Source organism: Tachysurus fulvidraco, chromosome 8 (assembly GCF_022655615.1).
Source record: "Tachysurus fulvidraco isolate hzauxx_2018 chromosome 8, HZAU_PFXX_2.0, whole genome shotgun sequence".
Lineage (NCBI taxonomy): Eukaryota > Metazoa > Chordata > Actinopteri > Siluriformes > Bagridae > Tachysurus > Tachysurus fulvidraco.
Window position 1 is genome coordinate 14,494,595 of NC_062525.1, and position 23,249 is coordinate 14,517,843.

Below are 23,249 nucleotides of genomic sequence, written 5' to 3' on the forward strand. Positions count from 1 at the left end.
TGACCTCTTACCTGGCAGCTCCATCTCCCACATCCTTCTACCAATTTAATCATCTCCCTCCTCTGTACATGTCCAAACCATCTTCTCTGTTCTTGTCCCCAAAACAGCCAACCTGAGCTGTCCCCTTTATGTGATGTGCTCATTCCTAATCCTGTCCATCCTTGTCACTCCTAAAGAGAACCTCAACATCCTCATCTCTGCTACCTCCATCTCTGACTTATGTCTTTTTCTCACTGCTACAGTCTCCAACCCATACAGCAGAACTGCTCTCACTATGTCTTGAACACCTTTCCTTTTATTCTTGCTGACACTCTTCTGTACCAGCCGCCTATAGCTACATTTTACATTGAGATACAATTCACAATTTGTATTTTGTAAATTGACATTACTGCTTTAAACATCACAGGTCTGATATATCCTTCACTATGAGTCATCATAGTGTTATATACTGTATGTAGGGTCATAGGCGCTGCATCATGGCTGAACCTGTGCCCTAACCCTAACCTCCAAGTTGGGATATATGAAAGAAATTTCACTGTGCTGTAATGTATATGTGATAAATAAAGGCTTCTATCTATTAAATTAAAGTAACAAGGTTGCTATGAAAGGCACAATCCTGTTAGCCTATGTAAATGTTATTTAACTCCATTTTGTATATCATAATAGTTAATTCTGTGCTACAAAACACAACTTTGTTACTCAATGGCAATTAAATTGCAGCCATTCTAACCAAAAAGTAAATATCATTGCCCAAAATGGTTTAACACATGTTTGACGCTTTACATATGTGTTTTATTTGATTCAATGATGAACATTTTAAATCTGTGTGTTTTTAAGTCCTAAATGCATGTAATATTTTATTAGATGTATTAGCACTGTAGTACACTGTAGTATTTGAAGTGTAGTTGGAAAATAATGAATTTTATGTTTACCGTAACTTGAAACCAAACCTTTAACCAAGTTTGGTTAAAATAAAGGTTAGTGTTTGCTAACTGTTAAATAGGATATTTGGATATAATAGGATAAGTTAGGATAACTCACTTTCTATGTAAGACGTTCAATAAAACAGTATGACTCTTCATGACGCACAAATTATAGACTTTTTGAACCTCAACCTTAACCTTTTCTTAGCTGATTGTCCATGAGTCATATACATTCACCATCTATTTTATTAGGGAACGTGTATAACCTCACATTCATTTGGCTATCTAATCAGACAATCATGCAGCAGAAGCACTATACATAGAATCATTCAGATATAGACAAAGAGCAGCAGTTAATGTTCTCATCTAACATCAGTATGAAGGAAAAGTCTGTTTTGTTTATTCTGATTGTAGCACTGTTGTCTGTGCCAGCTGGACATCTCTGGAGTTTACACAGAATGATGTAAGAAACAAAACACACTGAGTGAGAGACTGAGTTTGGTGGGTGGAAATGCCCTGTTAATAAAAGAGATCAGAGGAAACTAGCCAGATTGGAACTATTCCATGGTTAGAGTGACAGAGCACTTGTTCCATTATCCCATGTTTGATTTGAACATTTACTGTAGATATGTATCTGCATGATTTTATGCATTTGACTGTCCATATGATTGATTGATTGATTGATCGATTGATTGAGTGATTGCTTGATTGATTGGATAAATTGCATGAATGAGCAGGTGTTCCTAATAAAGTGGAAAATGGAACACCCAGGAAGGAAATGGTTTATTTTAAATTCAATTACATTTAAAATTTGAATTAGACTTGAAAATGTGTTGCACAGTATCAGCTCATAATCATCTTCTTCTTCTTTCGGCTTTTCCCTTTAGGGGTTGCCACAGCGAATCATCTTATAATAAATCCTTTAATCAAATCCAGTTCCCAGCAACTTGGGAATTTTCCACCTTGGGTCAAATATCACTCCTCTGTATTCATATAACGCCCTTACTTTACATCTGAAAATAATGAAAGGTGGCCCAGAATTTTAGAGACTAATCATTTATATATCTCACTCACTCACTCTCACTCATTTTCTACCGCTTTATCCGAACTACCTCGGGTCACGGGGAGCCTGTGCCTATCTCAGGCGTCGAGGCAGGATACACCCTGGACGGAGTGCCAACCCATCACAGGGCACACACACACTCTCATTCACTCACACACTCGCACACTCGCACACTTTTCCAGAGATGCCAATCAACCTACCATGCATGTCTTTGGACCGGGGGAGGAAACCGGAGTACCCGGAGGAAACCCCCGAGGCACGGGGAGAACATGCAAACTCCGCACACACAAGGCGGAGGTGGGAATCGAACCCCGACCCTGGAGGTGTGAGGCGAATGTGCTACCCACTAAGCCACTGTGCCCCCCCCTCATTTATATATACTATATTATTATATTATATTGCTCTATTTATATATATATATATGGGGGCAAGTCGTGGCCTAATGGTTAGAGCGTCTTGGGTCAAAAATGCAGAGAACGAATTCTGAGTATGGGTCACCGTACTTAGCCGTATGTCACGTCTTATACTATGATACTATGGATCTGCCTTAGAAGTTATAGCTGACAGAGGAGTGATGAAGACCATTATACTCTGCAGTGTTACTTGCACATATATGATCTGCATGGATGAGTAGATAGATGAGATACATACATACATACATACATTATTCATCCCAGTGTGAAATTCACTCATCAGCAGGAAACTTTAACTGTGACAAAAGTAAGCATATGATTTATACCAAACAATATGTACTTGTACTTGTACACACTCCAAAAACCTTAAAATAAAGGATCATCACATTAGCTCTTAGTCTACTTTCATCTACTCTGTGCACTTTGCTCCTATAGCACTTAATTAAATATCTTCTATGCTATAGAAGATATTGTACTCTGCTGACATTAGTTTACAACTGTATCATATGCCTTGTCTAGTCTGTTAAATATCTATATGTAACCATTTTGTAATGAATCATTTAAATATTCATATTCAATTATTTAAGTTAAATTTTTAAGTTAAATTGTAAGCAATTATTTCTGTAAACATTTAGGCCTAGGAGAAAGCTCTCCAGTTTGCTCAGGGCATATACTATTTGCTTTTGTCTTTTTATTATGATGTACAACAGCACAAGTGCCTGGTTTATCTGTTTAACTAAACTTCATGACATATTTTAGGTGGTGTGGTTGGGGGTGTGGCCTGATGGAATGGCCACACCCTTCTTTTCTCTGATCTAAAACAGTAGGAACAACCAGAACTCAGTCATTACACAGAATACTGAAAGTGTTGAAAGACGTTTTATGCTGAGCCCCCTATTCAGCATAGGACTTGCAATATGGCTTTAATTAAACAACTCTTGAGTTTATACTTACTGTTTCTGCTTGTGGGTGAGTAATGCGTCCTTAAAAGCAGATTTATGGCTGGAGTAGCTTTAATTCAGTTAAAATTTGAAACAGGTAAAAATCTATAGGTGCAGACAGCAGTAGGAAAAGTTGGTAATCCTGTTAAATTGCTTTGTACTTAAAACCAAATTATTTTTGACCAACAGTTTTTATTTACACCACTAAATAATACAATTTCTTACTATGTAACACTTTAAACTATGAGTGTAAAGCTTGTGTGAGATTTATGTTTACTTTCATTGAGTGTTTGAAACTATATTGTGCATTTGAATTATAGGGAATTGTCCTTTCCCCTGTCTAAGTTAAAATAAAAACATAGCCAAACCATAGTCCGTTTTGAGGAAAAAACATAAAATTTTCAGGTATGGTTAAATACTTCTAATAATATGTGAAGTTTCAGAATTCAGAATACTTATTAATAGATGGAGTAATTTTAAAAATGTATAAATTTGCCATTTTTAATATGTTCCAGTAAACCATTTACTATTCATTTTCCGAATACCAATGTTGCTCTTCTTGTGTGTGGTATTGTATAGTATAAAAATATGACTGGATTATCAGCTCATATTTTATGACATTACAAAGTCCTTAAGTGATATCAACATTAAGAAACTGGCATCATCAAATGATAATGATTGTGTAATCATCTTTTTTTTAAATTTATCTAATTATGAGAATCTCTATACTATGGTTGAGAGGGTGAATGTGTATTATATGTGATATATTATTTACATATTATATGTGATCTATTTCTTAAATTTATATAAGTTCTTAATCTTAATGATTCCAAATTTGTAGTTTGTGATCTTTTTGTAGTTTGAGTTGACAACATTTCTGGTGTAGGTATGACACAAGACATTTAATACCTTTTTAAATGGACAACACATCCACTGCTGCTGAATTGGTGTTATGAGGTGTTAGCATCTCATGGTCACCAGGGTGATTGCTGGCTGTGGATGCACTGAAAGGGAATAAGCTGGGTGACCAAGTGTCTCAGCAAGTTCTTTGCCTATGGGAAGAAGTGAGGTCAATCCTCTTGTTTCTTGAAGGAAACAGAGCAGAGAAATCTACTTCTTGGTTGAATTGTTTCACTTGACCATTGACTTGTGGGTGATAGTCAGAGGTAAGGCTGATGGCCACTTCAAGCTTTTCCATTAAGGTCTTCCAGACACCAAGCTCACTGGTTTCTGGTTAGCTGAAATTTCTGAAGAAATGGCTGAAGAATAGCTACACAGTTTGGATGGCTGTAGGTAACTTAGTCAGGAGTACTAGTAGGAGAAACTTGGAAAATAGATCTATGGTCACCATGATTACTGTATTTCTTTGAGAGAACGCTAGATCTGTCGTGATCTCTAGAGCAAAGTGTGACCAAGGGCATTGCAGGACTTGTAGTTGTAATAGTTTATCTGTGGTTAAGTTCCATGGAACTTTGGACTTTGAACACTTGGGGTATGATATAGTCTTGTAAATGTTTGTGAGCATGTTGGACCACCAATATAATTTATGGAGAAGTTTATAGGTTTTGTGAATGCTTGGCTGCCCAGTGGCAGGTGAAGTGTGAGCTCAGATGTAAATTTTATACACAAACCATTCCATTTAGACAGAAAACTGAAGCTGGCTAGCTTGGGCGATTTCACAGTCCAGATCCAGAGTGAATGCTTCCACGAGACATGATTCATGGAGAATGGTTTCTTCATTTAGTTATTGTGACAGAGTTGGGGAAATGTGAAAAAGGGAGTTCCTATAGATCCTCATACAAAGATGTTCCCATCTAGAACCTAAATGTGAAATCAGCTCTGGAGGCAGAGATTGAGCCTTTCTTCAATGGTCCAGTCAATGACATTTCTAGCTGTACCAAAATCAATTAAAGCTGTAAAGGTAGATATACGTATCTTTCTGAGTGCCTTATTTAATTGTGAATCAAGAATATTGCAGAGATTAAGTTGGTAATGATGAAACTGAATGTCCTTGGAACTGGGAAATTTGGTGTTGGTCATTGCCACAATAGAAGTTCCAATCTTCAGTTCAGGTTTGAGGTAACTGTGAGTTTGGCTTGAGATTAGTTTTGAATAAAGTTCTCTCAGTTATTTTTAGGGTACAAATCAGGTGGTCGAGATAGATGTGCAGAACAATGGGTGTGTTCAGGACTTTATTTTGTCATTGTGTCATGCCAGATCTGTAGGAACTGCTGGGTTTATGGTTTGCCAATATTCTATCTTTAGTGCAGGTACATACTGAACTCCACTGCATGTGGACTGAGCATGGATAATTGTTGTTTTTGCTCCTCTACTAAGAGTCCCAGACTGGCTATTGGCTGATGCCAAGCAACCATTCCTGATGTCTTCTTGTTTCAGGCAAAATATTCTGTAAGGCAGCAAAGACCAAGGCAGTTATTGAAAATGGCTTTATTGAAAGGACTGGCAAACACACACACAAAGCCAAATCCAATCACTAGATATGTTCAACAGTAAGAGACAGGAGTGAGGTCAGGTGATGAACAATCAGGAATATAATAGATCAAAACAAAATCACAATCAAGGTAAACAATCCAGTATCAAAACTATAAACACCTATTAGAATATGATTGGTACGTCAGTTGTAAAGAGATCTGAGTGGATATGTTGTGGTGTGTGTGGATTGTGCTCACATATTTGTTGTTGGTAATTGAGTCCATTTTGTGTGATCAGTGAGGAACATTAACATCCTGGTGACTGTGATCATGACAATGCGTGTATGATGCATTTTGGGACATGGAATTTCCATCATAGACCTAACATTATGGGAATATTCCAGACTAATAAATATGACTGAAATAAAAGTAAACAATATAAATATGCTTTATAGAGTAAATAATAATGCACTGCTTGGTGTAACTGACAAAATGTTTTTTTCAATTTAATGTATTCAGTGGTTTGCATTTAATCTACATTATTTGGACAATGAATTGACCAATCAGTTGTATATATTTTTCATTAAAAGTTAGATTAATATGAGGACACTTTATCCCTATTTTATTTTCCAAATAAAATATCGCATCCATTGTTTTTATGATTTGATTCATGTCCATTTTTCTTTCTGCTCTCTTTTTGCACAACTTTGTCAACATTGAAGGTGGAAATGTGGTCCTTACAATAACAGGTAAAGCAGAATTATGACACTATGTAATAGTCTTCTACACTATGAACAATTATTGAAGATTTTGTTTTTAATTTATTATATTAAAAACTAATAAAGCAACTCAAAGCAACAAATTGAATGTTTATTTATTATTATCTTCACGAGGTAAGAGGGAATTGGGAAACCATGTAATGTTCTTCTACACTATGGACATTAGAGCTGTTTTTTTATTATTATTGAAACTGTAGGAGATTTGCACATTATTAATATACTTAGCTGGTCCCATTGCCTTGACTACTTGTACTTTATACAGCACCTGTAAGGAATTCCTGTCCAACAAACAAAGTGTCATTTCCACTGTTTATTTAGAGCTCCAAGGGAGTCTTTCCTTGCCACAGTCACCTCAAGCTTGTTCATTAGTGATAAATAGGGATAAATGCAAATAAATCTACATAAATATTTCATGTTCTGTAAAGTTACTTTGAGACAATGTCCATTGTTAAAATTACTGTACAAAAATGTAATTGAATTGAATTGATTGAATTGAATTTGCCTTTACTCATATCTTTTTTTGTTTCTTTTCTCTTTTTGATAAAGCCACATCTGCTCCCATTACAAATGTAACAGGTAAGGCAGAATTGGGACACCATGTAATGTTCTTCTACACTGTGGATATTAGAGCTGGTTTTGTTTAACATATCTGAAACTGGATAAATGCAAATCTACATAAATATTTTATGTTCTGTAAAGTTACTTTGAGACATGTCCATTGTTAAAATTACTGTACAAAAATGTAATTGAATTGAATTGATTGAATTGAATTTGCCTTTACTCATATCTTTTTTTGTTTCTTTTATCTTTTTGATAAAGCCACATCTGCTCCCATTACAACTGTAACAGGTAAAGCAGAATTGGGACACCATGTAATGTTCTTCTACACTGTGGATATTAGAGCTGGTTTTGTTTAACATATCTGAAACTGGATAAATGCAAATCTACATAAATATTTTATGTTCTGTAAAGTTACTTTGAGACAATGTGAATTGTTAAAATTACTGTACAAAAATGTAATTGAATTGAATTGATTGAATTGAATTTGCCTTTACTCATATCTTTTTTTGTTTCTTTTCTCTTTTTGATAAAGCCACATCTGCTCCCATTACAAATGTAACAGGTAAAGCAGAATTGGGACACCATGTAATGTTCTTCTACACTGTGGATATTAGAGCTGGTTTTGTTTAACATATCTGAAACTGGATAAATGCAAATCTACATAAATATTTTATGTTCTGTAAAGTTACTTTGAGACAATGTCCATTGTTAAAATTACTGTACAAAAATGTAATTGAATTGAATTGATTGAATTGAATTTGCCTTTACTCATATCTTTTTTTGTTTCTTTTCTCTTTTTGATAAAGCCACATCTGCTCCCATTACAAATGTAACAGGTAAGGCAGAATTGGGACACCATGTAATGTTCTTCTACACTGTGGATATTAGAGCTGGTTTTGTTTAACATATCTGAAACTGGATAAATGCAAATCTACATAAATATTTTATGTTCTGTAAAGTTACTTTGAGACAATGTCCATTGTTAAAATTACTGTACAAAAATGTAATTGAATTGAATTGATTGAATTGAATTTGCCTTTACTCATATCTTTTTTTGTTTCTTTTCTCTTTTTGATAAAGCCACATCTGCTCCCATTACAAATGTAACAGGTAAGGCAGAATTGGGACACCATGTAATGTTCTTCTACACTGTGGATATTAGAGCTGGTTTTGTTTAACATATCTGAAACTGGATAAATGCAAATCTACATAAATATTTTATGTTCTGTAAAGTTACTTTGAGACAATGTCCATTGTTAAAATGACTGTACAAAAAAAAAAAATAATTGCTTCCAAATGATTGAATTGAATTTGCCTTTACTCATATCTTTTTTGTTTCTTTTCTCTTTTTGATAAACTTTATTATGAAACGTGAAGAACAAAACACATCTGCTTCCACTATACCTGTAACAGGTAAAGCAGAATTGGGACACCATGTAATGTTCTTCTGTAAATCTGCTTTGAGACAATGTCCACTGTCAAAAGCACAATAGAAATAAATACTAAATTGAACTGAATTAAATTGAATTTAACTTTGTTCATATCTATTTTTGTTTCTTTTCTCTTTTTGCTGAACTTTATTTTCAAACGTGAAGGTGAAACCACATCTACTCCCACTACACCTGTAACAGGTAAAGCAGAATTGGGACACCATGTAATGTTCTTCTACACTGTGGATATTAGAGCTGGTTTTGTTTTTCTCTTTATTAATATACTTAGCTGGTCCCTTTGCCTTGACTACTTGTACTTTACACAGCACCTGTAAGGAATTCCTGTCCAACAAACAAAGTGTCATTTCCACTGTTTATTTAGAGCTCTAAGGGAGTTTTTCCTTGCCACAGTCACCTCAGGCTTGTTCATTAGGGATAAATAAATGCAAATGAACATTTTATGTCCTGTGAAGCTGCTTTAGAGACAATATCCACTGTCAAAAGTGCTATATAAAAAATTTATTGAATTGAATTTGCCTTTACTCATATCTATTTTTGTTTCTTTTCTCTTTTTGATAAACTTTATTATGAAACGTGAAGAGACAGCCACATCTACTCCCACTACACATGTAACAGGTAAAGCAGAATTGGGACACCATGTAATGTTCTTCTACACTGTGGATATTAGAGCTGGTTTTGTTTAACATATCTGAAACTGGATAAATGCAAATCTACATAAATATTTTATGTTCTGTAAAGTTACTTTGAGACAATGTCCATTGTTAAAATGACTGTACAAAAAAAAAATAATTGCTTCCAACTGATTGAATTGAATTTGCCTTTACTCATATCTTTTTTTGTTTCTTTTCTCTTTTTGATAAACTTTATTATGAAACGTGAAGAACAAGACACATCTGCTTCCACTATACCTGTAACAGGTAAAGCAGAATTGGGACACCATGTAATGTTCTTCTACACTGTGGATATTAGAGCTGGTTTTGTTTTTCTCTTTATTAATATACTTAGCTGGTCCTTTTGCCTTGACTACTTGTACTTTACACAGCACCTGTAAGGAATTCCTGTCCAACAAACAGTGTCATTTCCACTGTTTATTTAGAGCTCTAAGGGAGTTTTTCCTTGCCACAGTCACCTCAGGCTTGTTCATTAGGGATAAATAAATGCAAATAAACATTTTATGTCCTGTGAAGCTGCTTTAGAGACAATATCCACTGTCAAAAGTGCTATATAAAAAAATAATTTAATTGAATTTGCCTTTACTCATATCTATTTTTGTTTCTTTTCTCTTTTTGATAAACTTGATTATGAAACGTGAAGAGCAAGACACATCTGCTTCCACTATACCTGTAACAGGTAAAGCAGAATTGGGACACCATGTAATGTTCTTCTACACTGTGGATATTAGAGCTGGTTTTGTTTAAGATATCTTAAACTGGATAAATGCAAATAAATCTATATAAGTATTTCATGTTCTGTAAATCTGCTTTTAGACAATGTCCACTGTCAAAAGCACAGTAGAAATAAATACTAAATTGAACTGAATTAAATTGAATTTAACTTTCCTCATATCTATTTTTGTTTCTTTTCTCTTTTTGCTGAACTTTATTTTCAAATGTGAAGAGGAAGCCACATCTGCTCCCATTACACCTGCAACAGGTAAAGCAGAATTGGGACACCATGTAATGTTCTTCTACACTGTGGATATTAGAGCTGGTTTTGTTTTAACAGTGTAAGATACTAGAAACTGGAAGAGCTCCTGTCCAACAAATAAAATGTCACATCCGCCTTCTGCGGTAGCCTAGTGGTTAAGAACTACTGTTTGGAAGGTCATGAGTTTGAATCCCAGGTCCACCAAGCTGCCACTGCAGGGCCCCTTAAACCTCAATAGCTCAGTTGTATAAATTGTAAGTCACTCTGGATAAGGGTGTCTGCTAAATGACAGAAATGTAAATTTGACTTTACTCATATCTATTTTTGTTTCTTTTCTCTTTTTCATATAACTTTTTTGTTCACTTTAAAGGTGAAACCACATCTGCTCCTTCTACACTTGCACCAGGTAAAGCAGAATTGGGACACCATGTAATGTTCTTCTACACTGTGGATATTAGAGCTGGTTTTGTTTCAAATATTGAAACTATAAGGGTTTTTCCCATTATTGATATACTTAGCTGGTCCCATTGCCTTGACTTCTCTTCTTTACATAGCAGCTGTTAGGAATTCCTGCCCAACAAACCAGATGTCATTTTTACTGTTTGTTTGATTTTACTCATTTACTCCTCTATTTTTGTTTCTTTTTATTATTAAATTTGTAGGTGAAACCACATCTGCTCCTTCTACACCTGCACCAGGTACGACCGAACTGGGACACCATGTAATGTTCATCTACACTATCGATATTAGAGCTGGTTCTGTTTTAACAGTGTAATATATTAGAAACTGGAAGAGCTCCTGTCCAACAAATTAAATGTCACATGCACTGCTTAGTTGTGGATGTGGTAGCCTAGTGGTTAAGGCATTGGTCTTTTGTTGGGAAGGTCATGAGTTTTAATCCCACTGACACTGCAGGGCCTCTGAGTAAGGCTCTTAATGCTCAGTTGTATAAATTTATACTTAGCTTGTCCCATTGCCTTGACTACTGTTCTTTACATAGCAGCTGTTAGAAATTCCTGTCCAACAAATCAAATGTCATTTTTACTGTTTATTGAACTTTACTCATATCTATTTTTTTTCTCTCTTTTTGGTGAACTTTTTTGTTCACATTAAAGGTGGAACCACACCTGCTCCCACTACACTTGCACCAGGTAAGAAGGAATTGACCCTAAGTCATGTTATTCAACACTATAGAACATTATTATTATTGACTTTCTTTGTTTAATTAGTTATCAAATTGAAAGAGTATTTTGCTCATTTTTGATATACATTGCAGGTCCATGTGCCTCTAACTCTTGTCCATTTGGCAGCACTTGTCAAGAACTCCTGCATAATTACACATGTGTGTGTCAACCGGGACTGTTCTACAATGAAGTGCAGAAAGTTTGTTATCTAGGTTTGTTTGAACTGGTCTTCTTTCTCTCTCCTTGAATGTCTATATTTTATATTATAAATTATGTATTTTGAAGAGTTGATTTAGTGTGTGTAATTTTTTTTGCTTATCGTCCAGTAAATAAAACTGTTAGATATAATTGTATAAAGACAGAGCAGTATGCATCATATTTATGCTTTCACATGTAATTTCATTCCAGCAAAGACTTTCCCAACCGAGTTAAAATTGGCAGAGAGCTTTCAGCAAGGAATGGAAGACCAGAACTCATTAATATTCAAACAAACAGCAGATGAAATTCTTAATGCGGTAGGTGCCTGAAACTTATTTAAGTCTGCTGTTTGAATCAAGAACATTTAAATCTTAAGTCAGACTCTACATCTGCTTAATATGGCTAATATAAAGTATGACATTACATGGTTCAAAATATTGAAGAGATAAATCATATAACACAACTTTCTCTGATCTCTACAAATTTAAAAACAGCTTCAGGATGCTTTCAAGGATATTGATTATCTTGGATCCACAGTGTTGAGTCTAAAGTAAGTATATTTCTCTATATATGTTTACTTAAGGTGAAATTAAGATGAAATGATCCTTTGGAACCAATAACTGCATTTACTAATAAGGGATTAAAGTATTTTTTTAATACTGGACTTTTAATAGAATGTATTAGTATATTGTCTGTGCAGAACATCAGAACTGATTAATCAAATGATTGTATTTCAATATATTTTTCCTTACTGTGTCAATGTGCAGAAAAGGCAGTGTGATAGCAGATGTAGAGAATTTCTTCAGCCCCACATCAGAGGTTACTGCAGACACTGTAAAGAAACACTTAAGTGAAGCAATTAAGAAGCCTGGGGTTTTATTAGGCGCTAATGTCATGTGTATGTCTACATCTCTTTTCTGTTTACATCATCACGTTTATCAGCATTTACGTGTATTCTCTTGTGTGTAAAAAAAAAAGTACTAGATATTTTGTGCTTCTTCAGATGACAACATATGCAATAAAGGATACTGTCATGATGAAAGCACAAACTGTGATCCCGGCAGTGGTCTAGCTTCATGCACATGCAGGGATGGATATATCAAGATAACGCAAACAAACCAGGCATGTGCCGGTAAGTTACATTTCATGTTGGCCTAAACTGTAATAGTAAATCCTTTAAATAATTCAGGGCTTTACATTTCCATAACTCTTGATCCTCCACAGCCTGTCCAAGTGGTCAGAAAGCAGTGAATCAGGAAGAATGTAAATTGTAAGTTTTGACCTTCAAACTTTAATTTGAATTGAAAGCATTTTTTATTATCAGTTGTTTATGCAAAAAAAAATTTTTTTTTGTTAGATGTGCTTTTGGATTTTCTGGTTTCAACTGTGAAGATCGTAAGTTAATATAAAGGACCTTAAAAAAAATGCAAAATTAAAACTGACTCAAAATGAGTCAGACATTTGGACATTTGGACATCTTAAACCTTTTAATCTTAAACCTTTGCCATTTCAGCATATCTCTTAATCCTGGTTGTGGTCGCCTGTGTTTTGGGTACACTATTTCTTGCCACTCTCACAGGTGCTATTGTCTTGTACACGAGGTAAGATACTTTTTGTATAGTAAAGTATAGAGAAAACAAACTAATTGATGTGAAATTTGTTTATATTATGGTTTTGGGAACGTTATACTACAGAGAATGATTTGTTCATGATTTATTTTATTGGGGTGGTAATATAGAGTGGGGCAAATCTACTAATCAGCATATACAGAAAATGATATAATGTGGCTATATGTTTTGGCCTAAGTAGGATCTTCATTTCACATGCCTCATTGGCTTGTCATCTAGCAAGCTGCATAAAAGAAAAAGATAAAACATGTTATAGCTACTTCATGTAAACTAATGAAATGATAAAAGACAGATCCAAATAATTAATACAGTATATAAAAAGCTTTTAGCAGTATTTTTTCATATGTTAGCTTAGGGTTATAATCAGGGTTATGAATAGTTTGCCTCAGTGTCAGCTAGATAAACATGTTTGTTCCTGCACAACAATACACTTTTTGACAATACTCCCCATTGCACAATGATAAAATTAATTTTATAATTATAATTTTAAAATGATCAGATATCCCAGAGATATTGTAATTGGCAATTCTAGCCAAAAAACTAGCCTATCATAACAAGATTTACAAAACTGTACGGTTTAGCATCACATGTTTCCCACATTTAGGTGATCAGACCCAAATGCAGAGATTCAGTGCTTGCACTACTTTTATTAACATAAATAAAGACTATAATAACTTACACAATGAAACAAAATATGACTATAGACTGGAAACTTAAATAACACAAATGGAACATAACTATACATAAAAACCTGAATAAGCGGTGGCCTTTCAGCTCACATATCACGTTTATGTCTACTGTAAATACAAAAAAATTTCACTTCAGTGACATATACGGAAGTCCTAAAAGGCCATGCATTATTTTTACCATGCTTTCAGAAACAACGGCTGGATTAACCACAGTAGGGTCGCTATATTGTCTTCGACGATAATGATGCAAACATCACAGCCTCTTCTTAAGTGTCAGACACTTACATAGAAGTTGTCCATCACATGAGTCCCTGGACAAAGTAAAAACTTTAATGCACATTTGTTGCATTTAAGTGACGTGACATATGGCTAAGTATGGTGAACCATACTCAGAATTCATTCTCTTCATTTGACCCATCCAAAGTGCACACACACAGCAATGAACACACACACACACACACACACACACACACACACACCGTGAACACACACCCGGAGCAGTGGGCAGCCATTAATTCTGCGGCGCCCGGGGAGCAGTAGGGGGGTTCGGTGCCTTGCTCAAGGGCATCTCAGTCGTGGCTGGCCCGAGACTCGAACCCACAAACTTAGGATTACGATTCAGACTCTCTAACCATTAGGCCATGACTTGCCCCCAACCACAAACATATACTGTACTTATACAGAGATCATGAGAAAATTAAGTTGTGACCTTTTGTTATGTCCAGATCAGAAAGAAAGAAAGAAAGAAAGAAAGAAAGAAAGAAAGAAAGAAAGAAAGAAAGAAAGAAAGAAAGAAAGAAAGAAAGAAAGAAAGAAAGAAAGAAAGAAAGAAAGAAAGAAAGAAACAAATATTATAACGCATGGCCTCTTAGGACTTCCATACAGGGACTACGTGACAGACTTATATAAAGCAATGCATAAATGGAAAACAAGAGAGAGGTGAGAGAGAGGGAAAAGAATAGGAAATGGAAATGGTAACAATGTGCAATGTATAAAACAATTACCGCCCACCCCCCGACCCCAATGGTCTAGCAAGGAACTGTTCGAGTAAGTCCTGACAGATGTAGTGGCAATAATAAATCATGCTACGGCCCATTGATTAAAGTCCTCTAAACCACCTTCTCACTCACAGTGGATGAAAGAGAAAAAAAATTTTTCTTAAACATGAATTGCAACCTTTTCTTCTTTTCTTTCACATTTTACAGGTCTTCAGGTTCTGCCAAACTATGTGCTTTGTTGTAAAGTCTTACATAAATGTGCATTTGGTGTACGTTTTCAATTTAAATGAGCCAGGATTGAGGGTTTGTTGTTTTTTTAATGTTAAAATTTAAAAAGGTTAGTTTAATGTTGACAGTTATGTGACTCACACATACTACCTATAAAAAACATAATAGTTGCTATAAATATATGTTTATATATGCCCATGATGTTAGGGACAATGTTATATAAGACAAATGTGTTATACTTGTTTGTGTTTGCCCTTTAAAAAAGGTCAAAGAAAATGACCAAATCTCCAGAAAAAATACCCGCAAATGGCAATCTGGAGTTCACTAAACCTGCAGGAATTCCCAGGATCCCACGGGTTAACCCTAATTCTGGTTGGCAACCAACCAATCTGGAGATGACAGACAGTGGAAGTAGACATGCCCTGGTGACAAAAGATCGCACAGAGACCACAGCGGTAAGATCTGTCTCAGGTTATTTTAATCAGACAGATTAAAATGGGATTCACTTCACATTTGTTGATTAAACTCAGTATATTTCACTCACTATGCATTCTGATTGGCTAAAATGCTTAAATGGCTCAATGTTTTGTTCCAGATGTGGAACTATGACTACCCTGAAGACACAAGGAGCTATAAGACCCAGACACCTTCTAGAACAGGATATGCAGCCACAGGAGCTTATGATGGCTCCAGGGTCACAAGAAACCCTTACTATGATGCATATGATGACAAAATACGCAGATACTAATATTACAGCTTATAGAGCTTAATCTAATGATTTCTACAGCAGAAACTCGATATAGATGATGCGATAAAAAGCATTGATACAAGTGGGAAACATTTTTAAAGTGTCAAGCCGCAACATGTGAATTATTAGTTGATATGAAGCAAATAATTAAAGAAAGTCATTTAGTGAACTATATGATGGACAAAGACAAATGGAGAACATTACTATCAGGGAAGTGTGTGTGTGTGTGTGTGTGTGTGTGTGTGTGTGTGTGTGTGTGTGTGTGTGTGTGTGTGTGTGTGTGTGTGTGTGTGTGTGTGTGTGTGTGTGTGTGTGTGTGTGTGTGTGTGTGTGTGTGTATGGGACAGTTGAGATGTGCACATACCCAAGATGTGCTCAGTGCTACATGATCACATGAATGTATCTTAATATCTTAAACTAAATCATAATTTTGTTATTGTTTTTGATTTCAGCAAATAAATAAATAAATAAATAAATAAATAAATAAATAAATAAATAAATAAATAAATCTCACATATTCAAATAGAAAAAAAAAAGTTAATTTATTATATTATGATTAAATTGCTTGGAGCTAAAATAACGGTCCATTCAGATCCAGGAGATGTCACTGTTTAGTGTAGTTTGTTTATTCCTTCTAATAATCTGAATGATCAGACTGTGCTTTTGCTGCTTGTGTCTACCGTTTTAATTGTTAATTTATGCTGTTGCCATTTTTTCTGTTTTTATGAGTTAACGTCGCCCAGGATTAATCTTAGTTACAGCCACTTCAAAACAAGCACAAGTGGTCACTCAATGACTTTACAATGTGATGACACATTGTGTACAGTACTATTCCTGCAAATTCTATAGGAATTAGGTATATAAAGTGTATAAACAGATATATAACTGAGATCAATATGGCTGTTGTGTTGCACGTGCTACTCAAATGAGACAAGCATATATTTATGTAAATGATGAATACACAAAGCAATAAAAACAAGTATTAGTAAAAGGGCAAAAAAAAGACTCTGACATGTTAATAAATGTGTACAATGTTTTAATGATTAGAGTTTGTTCGTGAAAAGAAGGGCTGGTCTGAGTATTCCACGAAATGTTGATCCTCTGGGAATTTCATGTGGATTTATCTAGAGTTTATACACACACAAAAGAAAATGAGTGGCAGTTCAGTGAGGCAAAATGCCTTCTTGTAGAATTTTATAACTGCGTTGCTAAATGGCTTATTATAATAATGAGTGAATGTAACTGGTCTTTCTAATAAAGTGACTGTTAAGTGTAAATGATTAGTTCTGAATCATTAGTACTGAATCATGGCATGAATTTTCTATCATCTTACTGGATTCTAGCATACCTGAGACTTCTGTGATAAGAAAGTCCATGACGGTTGATAGAGATCGACTGATGACATTCATAATGAAAAGTTCCATTTAAATTTCAGTCATATCTTTAAGCAGTGCCAAATTTAACTAATAATTTATGCTGATGGAATTGTCAGGAATAATACTCTATATGGCTTGGATAAAAGGCAAAATAGTATAGTACATATTTAAATAATGAACCTAATATTTGTATAACTTGTCGTTTATATCTGGCTGTTTATACAATTAATAAAATAAATTGTATAAATTTAAAATAAATTTATTATAAATGTAATAAATTGTAAATTATATGCAATCAATGAAAATGTTTGAAGACCCCTTATTTACATGAACAGCAATCATGGAGCTATTCAGAGCGACACAGATGCTTTCAAAATGCTAAAAAAAATCCAGTCTTTTGCTTCATTAAATCACATACTGTCACTGTTCATCCCAAATATGTGTGCTATATGGAATAAACAAATCTGTTTAACATGCATGGTACAAAATATTATCTCTGGCATCATCACAGTCTAGACATCTTTATCTAATTAGGTTAATGTCATCAGTCATACTGTGAAGGGTAATAATTACAACTGACAGATTGAGATCATGTATTTAATTTAAATAAAAGAAATAAAAAGACAGCCTGCACCTTAATATTAACCCTCCGTTAATACCAGTGCTGTGTAGAATCCATTCATTAATGTACAGATATTTTGCATGGAATAGAATTAGTGCTGAATTTTTTTTAACACCGTTATATTTAAGGCCACTTCCTTTCTTGCTGATTTGAAGGGCAGTATGTTGTAGTACATGTAGCAGAAGCAGAAGTGTGGGCAGCTGTGTGACTCTGTAGGTAATCAGGCACAGTCTGTCAGGATAAAGCTTAGTCCAAGGCTTTAATGGCATTCTGACATTATCAGATAAACAGAAACAAACAGCAGAAACTTCTAGAAGACATATGGCTATGCATGGATTACATCCTTGAAATAATTCCAGTTTTCTAGTTTCCAATCAGCACTTACCATGGGACTGCCTACGCTCTGCAGCTAGGACCAAATCAATGATTTAACATATTTTCCACATTCTACTGGATCTATTTTATGTAATGCATTTATAAATATTTTAATCAAGTGTGAGCTTCATCTGTTTATGAAAAAAGTCCACTATTATGTTGATGCTCTATTTCTCCTCCTATATTATCTTCTGTATCAGACACTATTACTCACAATATTGCAATCTTAGTGTTCTTTCATCATAGTGGATCTTTCTGGGATGGCTGTGTTTTTTGCAATGCACCGAAAATGTTGGCTGACGTTGGCTGTTGATGATGATAAAAGATGTCCAGTATAACGATGCTAAATATCATTGCAGCAAGATTAAAAGATTTTGTGTTTCAAATAAAAGAAAAGGCTTAATTTAAAGATAATAGATGACACTGCAGCATCATTTCCTAAGAAGCTTAGCTTAGTAATAGGTCATTTTCAAAGCCCATTTGCTTTCTGCACTGCAAATTAACATTGTAATGAAAACAATGCCAAGCCTTTCTCTTCAACATAACAGACTCCAACTACTCTATTATACTCCATTATACAGAAGCAACTTTCATACAAATTATTTATTTCACAGTTGTGACATAATTTCACATATTTTTTCATAGCCACATTTTTCATCACAATTGAATATTAATATCATTTGCAGCATTTCCACAACTCAAACCACACCAAAATAAAGATACCAGTCTATAAACTAGCAATATAACCTACAGGAAGTACTGTTTTCATTGGGAACTGACCACTCCAGGAGAAAGACAAGCGATTAGAAGATTGTGATTGTTGTTCTGGACATTTCTGCAACTTACTGAGAACTGTGAGTATCCTACTGTATCTCATGTCCTTACCACCTCTCTGCAGATGCTCTCTTTAAATATGCACTTTTATTTTACTAGGTAAGTCTTATTTGGGCAATTGAGACAAGCATGCAGACTCGGGTTTGTATTGGTTCATCAATCTATTCTTCAGTAACTGCTTTAAGTGCCATGTTGCATCCAGGGAACATAGGTGGAAACATGCATTGGACTGAAAATTACAGAGTACCATGCACATACCTATGCTCATTATTATCATGCTCATTATTATTTGGCTAATTTAGATTCGGCAAAAACCTGGCTTATTTGTGGACTGTAGGAGAAAACAGACATTACGGAGAACATGCAAAACTCCACAAAGTCAGCAATGAAATCGGGGCATAGAAGAAGCCTTGATTATTACCATATATATTACAGTGGAAATCTTTCCTTCACATATCCCAAATGAGGAGGTTGGAGTTGGAGTGCAGGGGCAGCTTATGATACCGCACCCCTGAAGCATGGAATATTAAGGGCGTTGTTCAATTGCCCAACAGTGGCAGCTTGGTAGTGCTGGGGCTTGAACCCCAACCTTTCAAACAACAACCCAAAGTCTTAACCACTAGAGTCACAATTGCCCTTAAATCCAATGTATCCAAGACGCTGGAAATGTTATTGTGTGGTGTGAGCATGCTAATATCTCATTGCCTGGTCCAGTCTCTTCCTGATATACCTGGTAACCTGATAGCTTATCCAGGGTGTGTTCTTGCTTTACACCCAGGCTTGCGAGGGCAGGTTCTGGATTTTAGATATTAAAAATAAATTATACTGAAATGTATTGTTTTAGTAGAGGTTGAGTAAAATACCTTGTATGAGGCCATATAACCTCATAACCCAATTATTTATTCACTCATTCATCCTGAGTAGGTTCTTCATCTTGGGGAGGTTTGAGAAGGTTCTGGAGGGCCATCTGATCTCCTGGAACAGAAGGCTGAAGGTGGGAATAAACCCTGGACGGAGAATTTTTTTGCGTGTGTTATAATTTTTTTGCGTGTTGTCCCAAGTGAGGTATAGATCAACACCAGACAACACCTAGGTGCTAGTTTGCTTCTCCTTCAGAGGTTAAAGATGATCCAAATGTGTTTATTTGTCACTCCTACTCATATACTCATATCTTATAGCCTCATGGTGTAAAGCATACTCTGTCAGTTTGCTATAAGCTAAATATAGAGCAGCTGTAAAGCTTGGACATCAGTAGAGAGTAAGACAGCAGGGAAGAAAGAGATTGAGAGAGAGAGAGAGAGAGAGAGAGAGAGAGAGAGAGAGAGAGAGAGAGAGAGAGAGAGAGAGAGAGAGAGAGAGAGAGAGAGAGAGAATGAGTGGACTGTGTGATATGGGATGCTGCATTACAGAGCTTTGGGAAGCATATAGGAAGTGGACTTTGAAGCAGATAGATCATGTGCACTTAAACATATGGGTCTGTAATGTAAATCAATAAACATGTAAAGCCAAAGACAGATGTTAAATAGCTTAAAATAATATGGAAAAAATGTGGACATTTAAGGAAGGGTTGGCAATAATATATGCCAGAAATATATATGCCATAGATGTAGGTCAGGGAAATTCTGTGTGAGTGCATGACAGTGAGAGTTGTACTGAATTTTAGATATTTAATGTCATTGTACTCTATCATACTTTGCCTTTCCTGTCATATAGAAATGTTTAATGATGGCATAAATATCCTCTAATAAATGCACTTTTTATGAACCTACATAATTCCAAGTTAAGAAGTGATATTGTTCTCTGTTAAGGAATTTATTTCAGCAATAATTTGTGCAAGATGGAATTTAAAAAAATTGTTTGGTTGAGATGATATGTTCAGGAAAGCCAGATTCAGAAAAAAGTCTAATACCCATGCTCAGCACTGATTTATTATAAGAGAAGCAAGAAATTGAGTTAGGAAGCTGTAACATGAGTCATCCATATTTAAGAAATAGTGAATATCGTTATGTGCTCTCTTTGGAGGACTCAACGGACTTGGCCCACAATCAGAAAATAGCTTTGGACCATGTAATATCAGGAGAACTGTCCTGAATCACTCTCTCTCTCTCTCACTCATTTTCTAATGCTTATCTGAACTTCTCGGGTCACGGGGAGCCTATGCCTATCTCAGGTGTCATCGGGCATCAAGGCAGGATACACCCTGGACGGAGTGCCAACCCATCACAGGGCACACACACTGTCCTGAATCAAAGGAATCTAAATTATTACCAATCATTCTGGATTCTACATCATGAAATGATGTTGCATCAGCTACTTGGATTTATTCTCTTTTTAAAGGGAACATGTTTTAATACAAGGAGTTGATTTTTCACATTAGCATTTTCAAATAATCAAATGTCAATTGCTTATCAAGTAGATTTTAAATTTTGAAGTTGCAATAGACCGGCATTCTGTCCAGGGTGTACCCTTTCCTTCTACCCCAAGTCACCTGGGCTCTAGGTTCCTTGCAACCTAGTAGGATAAGTGGTGTAGAGAATGGATGGATGGATGGATGAATGGGTGGATGGATGGATGGGTGGATGGATGGATGGATACACTAATAGGTCATTTTATTAGGAACATATAAGTACTAGGTTTGCTAACTTAGCATAACAATTCTTCTCTGACCTCTCTCAACTAGATGGTTTTAGTTTTTTACACATTTCTATCAGCAGCTTCTGAATTACTTAAACCAGACCATCTGGCACAAAAGAGATTAAATCAAGATGATCATGTTTTTCCCCATTCTGAAGTGTACAATATCTGAAGCTCATGATTTTATACATTGCTCTGGCTGATGGGAAAACTGCACGAATGAACAAGCACATGTTTTTCTAATAAAATGACAGGCGAGTGTCTACTTCTATACTTCTCTTGTTTGTTTGTCAATATGGTATGAAAAATGATCAGAATAATTATGATCAATCATTGTCATGATAAATCGAATATTATTGAAAAAGTACAGACAATCTGTATGTTATATACAAATGATGTGTAAATACATTTAGAAGGTGATTTATCTGTAACACGTCAGTTAGAGGCTACTAACCTGAACTGTAACATAAATCGGTTTAAATATTGCGTTAAGAATTGTAGTTATGTCAAATTGTGTGAAAGTCTGAATTCTACACACAGTCACAAAGAACGTTAGTTAAAAAATGTGTTTATTTAATTGTGTTTAAAAGAATCATGATTTATAATAACTGGAAGACAGAGATGCTTTTTTCAAGCTTTTTACTGACCTAGTAAAAACTCCTTTGGCTAAGTTAAGGTGTTTCCACTCCTTGAAGGCAAACAGAGAGAGAATGAAGAGGAACTTCTTCCTACAGGACATTCAGTCCATCAACCAGGTCAACACTTTTCTGGATTTGTCTACACAACACACTACACTACACAGTAAAGTTGCACACATTATTCCTAATACTTATACTGTTCTACTACGATCTGCCTTCAGACATACGTTTATATATTTTTCCATATGATTCTTAATTTCCCCTTGCATAGTAAATTATATTCTAAGTATATTTTTATTCTTATTGATGCTATTTTTATTATATGGACAGTCTATAAATCATTTCCCTGCATGTTGTTTTGTATATGTTTGTGTATGTAACAAATAAAAGTGAATCTGAATTTTGCCTTTAATTTGATATAATTTTCATTTATTTTTTTTAATTAAAACTTTTTAAAATAAAAAATTAAATAAAAATATAAATGTAGTTAATAATTTAAAAAGTATATAGAATAATATAATACAAATAATACAGATATAATAAAAAATCACATTTAAATATAAATGCAATTAATAATTATAAATAATAAAATATAATAAAAAGAAAAGATAAATAAAAATATAATAAAAAGAAACGTAATTTATTCAGGGTTTTTTTTTTTTAAAACATTATGGGAACCAACTTACTATTCCGTTGACATTTTCTTTTGTTGTCTTATTATATTCTCAAGAGATACGTACAGATGAATGTGCCTTGTTCATGAAATGATACTGAAGTACAGGATTAAACAAAAGGCCAAAAACAGGGATATACTGTATTAGTGTCTGTGTCTGCACATACACATGGACAGAGAGTCCTCTCAAAAATTGTCACATGCCAAAAAACAA

At 34.8% G+C, this 23,249-nt stretch overlaps 1 protein-coding gene across 50 annotated transcripts; it reads left to right on the plus strand.

Annotated features, from left to right (window-relative positions):
• The first annotated feature begins 3,234 nt into the window (after positions 1 to 3,234).
• On the plus strand, positions 3,235 to 17,160 carry muc13b (mucin 13b, cell surface associated). 50 transcript variants are annotated; one of them, XM_027177723.2, is made up of 26 exons: positions 3,235 to 3,368; positions 6,495 to 6,521; positions 7,098 to 7,127; positions 7,371 to 7,400; positions 7,645 to 7,674; positions 7,919 to 7,948; positions 8,193 to 8,222; positions 8,490 to 8,525; positions 8,708 to 8,743; positions 9,143 to 9,178; positions 9,445 to 9,480; positions 9,878 to 9,913; positions 10,181 to 10,216; positions 10,581 to 10,616; positions 10,873 to 10,908; positions 11,326 to 11,361; positions 11,487 to 11,606; positions 11,803 to 11,909; positions 12,087 to 12,142; positions 12,360 to 12,490; positions 12,596 to 12,724; positions 12,817 to 12,862; positions 12,950 to 12,987; positions 13,106 to 13,193; positions 15,401 to 15,590; positions 15,731 to 17,160. In XM_027177723.2, exons 1-26 carry the CDS (start codon positions 3,317 to 3,319, stop codon positions 15,881 to 15,883), a joined length of 1,611 nt encoding a protein of 536 aa, XP_027033524.2. In that variant the 5' UTR covers positions 3,235 to 3,316; the 3' UTR covers positions 15,884 to 17,160. The 50 variants fall into 50 exon arrangements, with proteins under 50 accessions (XP_027033524.2, XP_047673826.1, XP_027033528.2 ...); XM_047817870.1 differs by having other exon boundaries at positions 9,149 to 9,178; XM_027177727.2 differs by lacking the exon at positions 10,873 to 10,908.
• Positions 17,161 to 23,249: the final 6,089 nt, after the last annotated feature.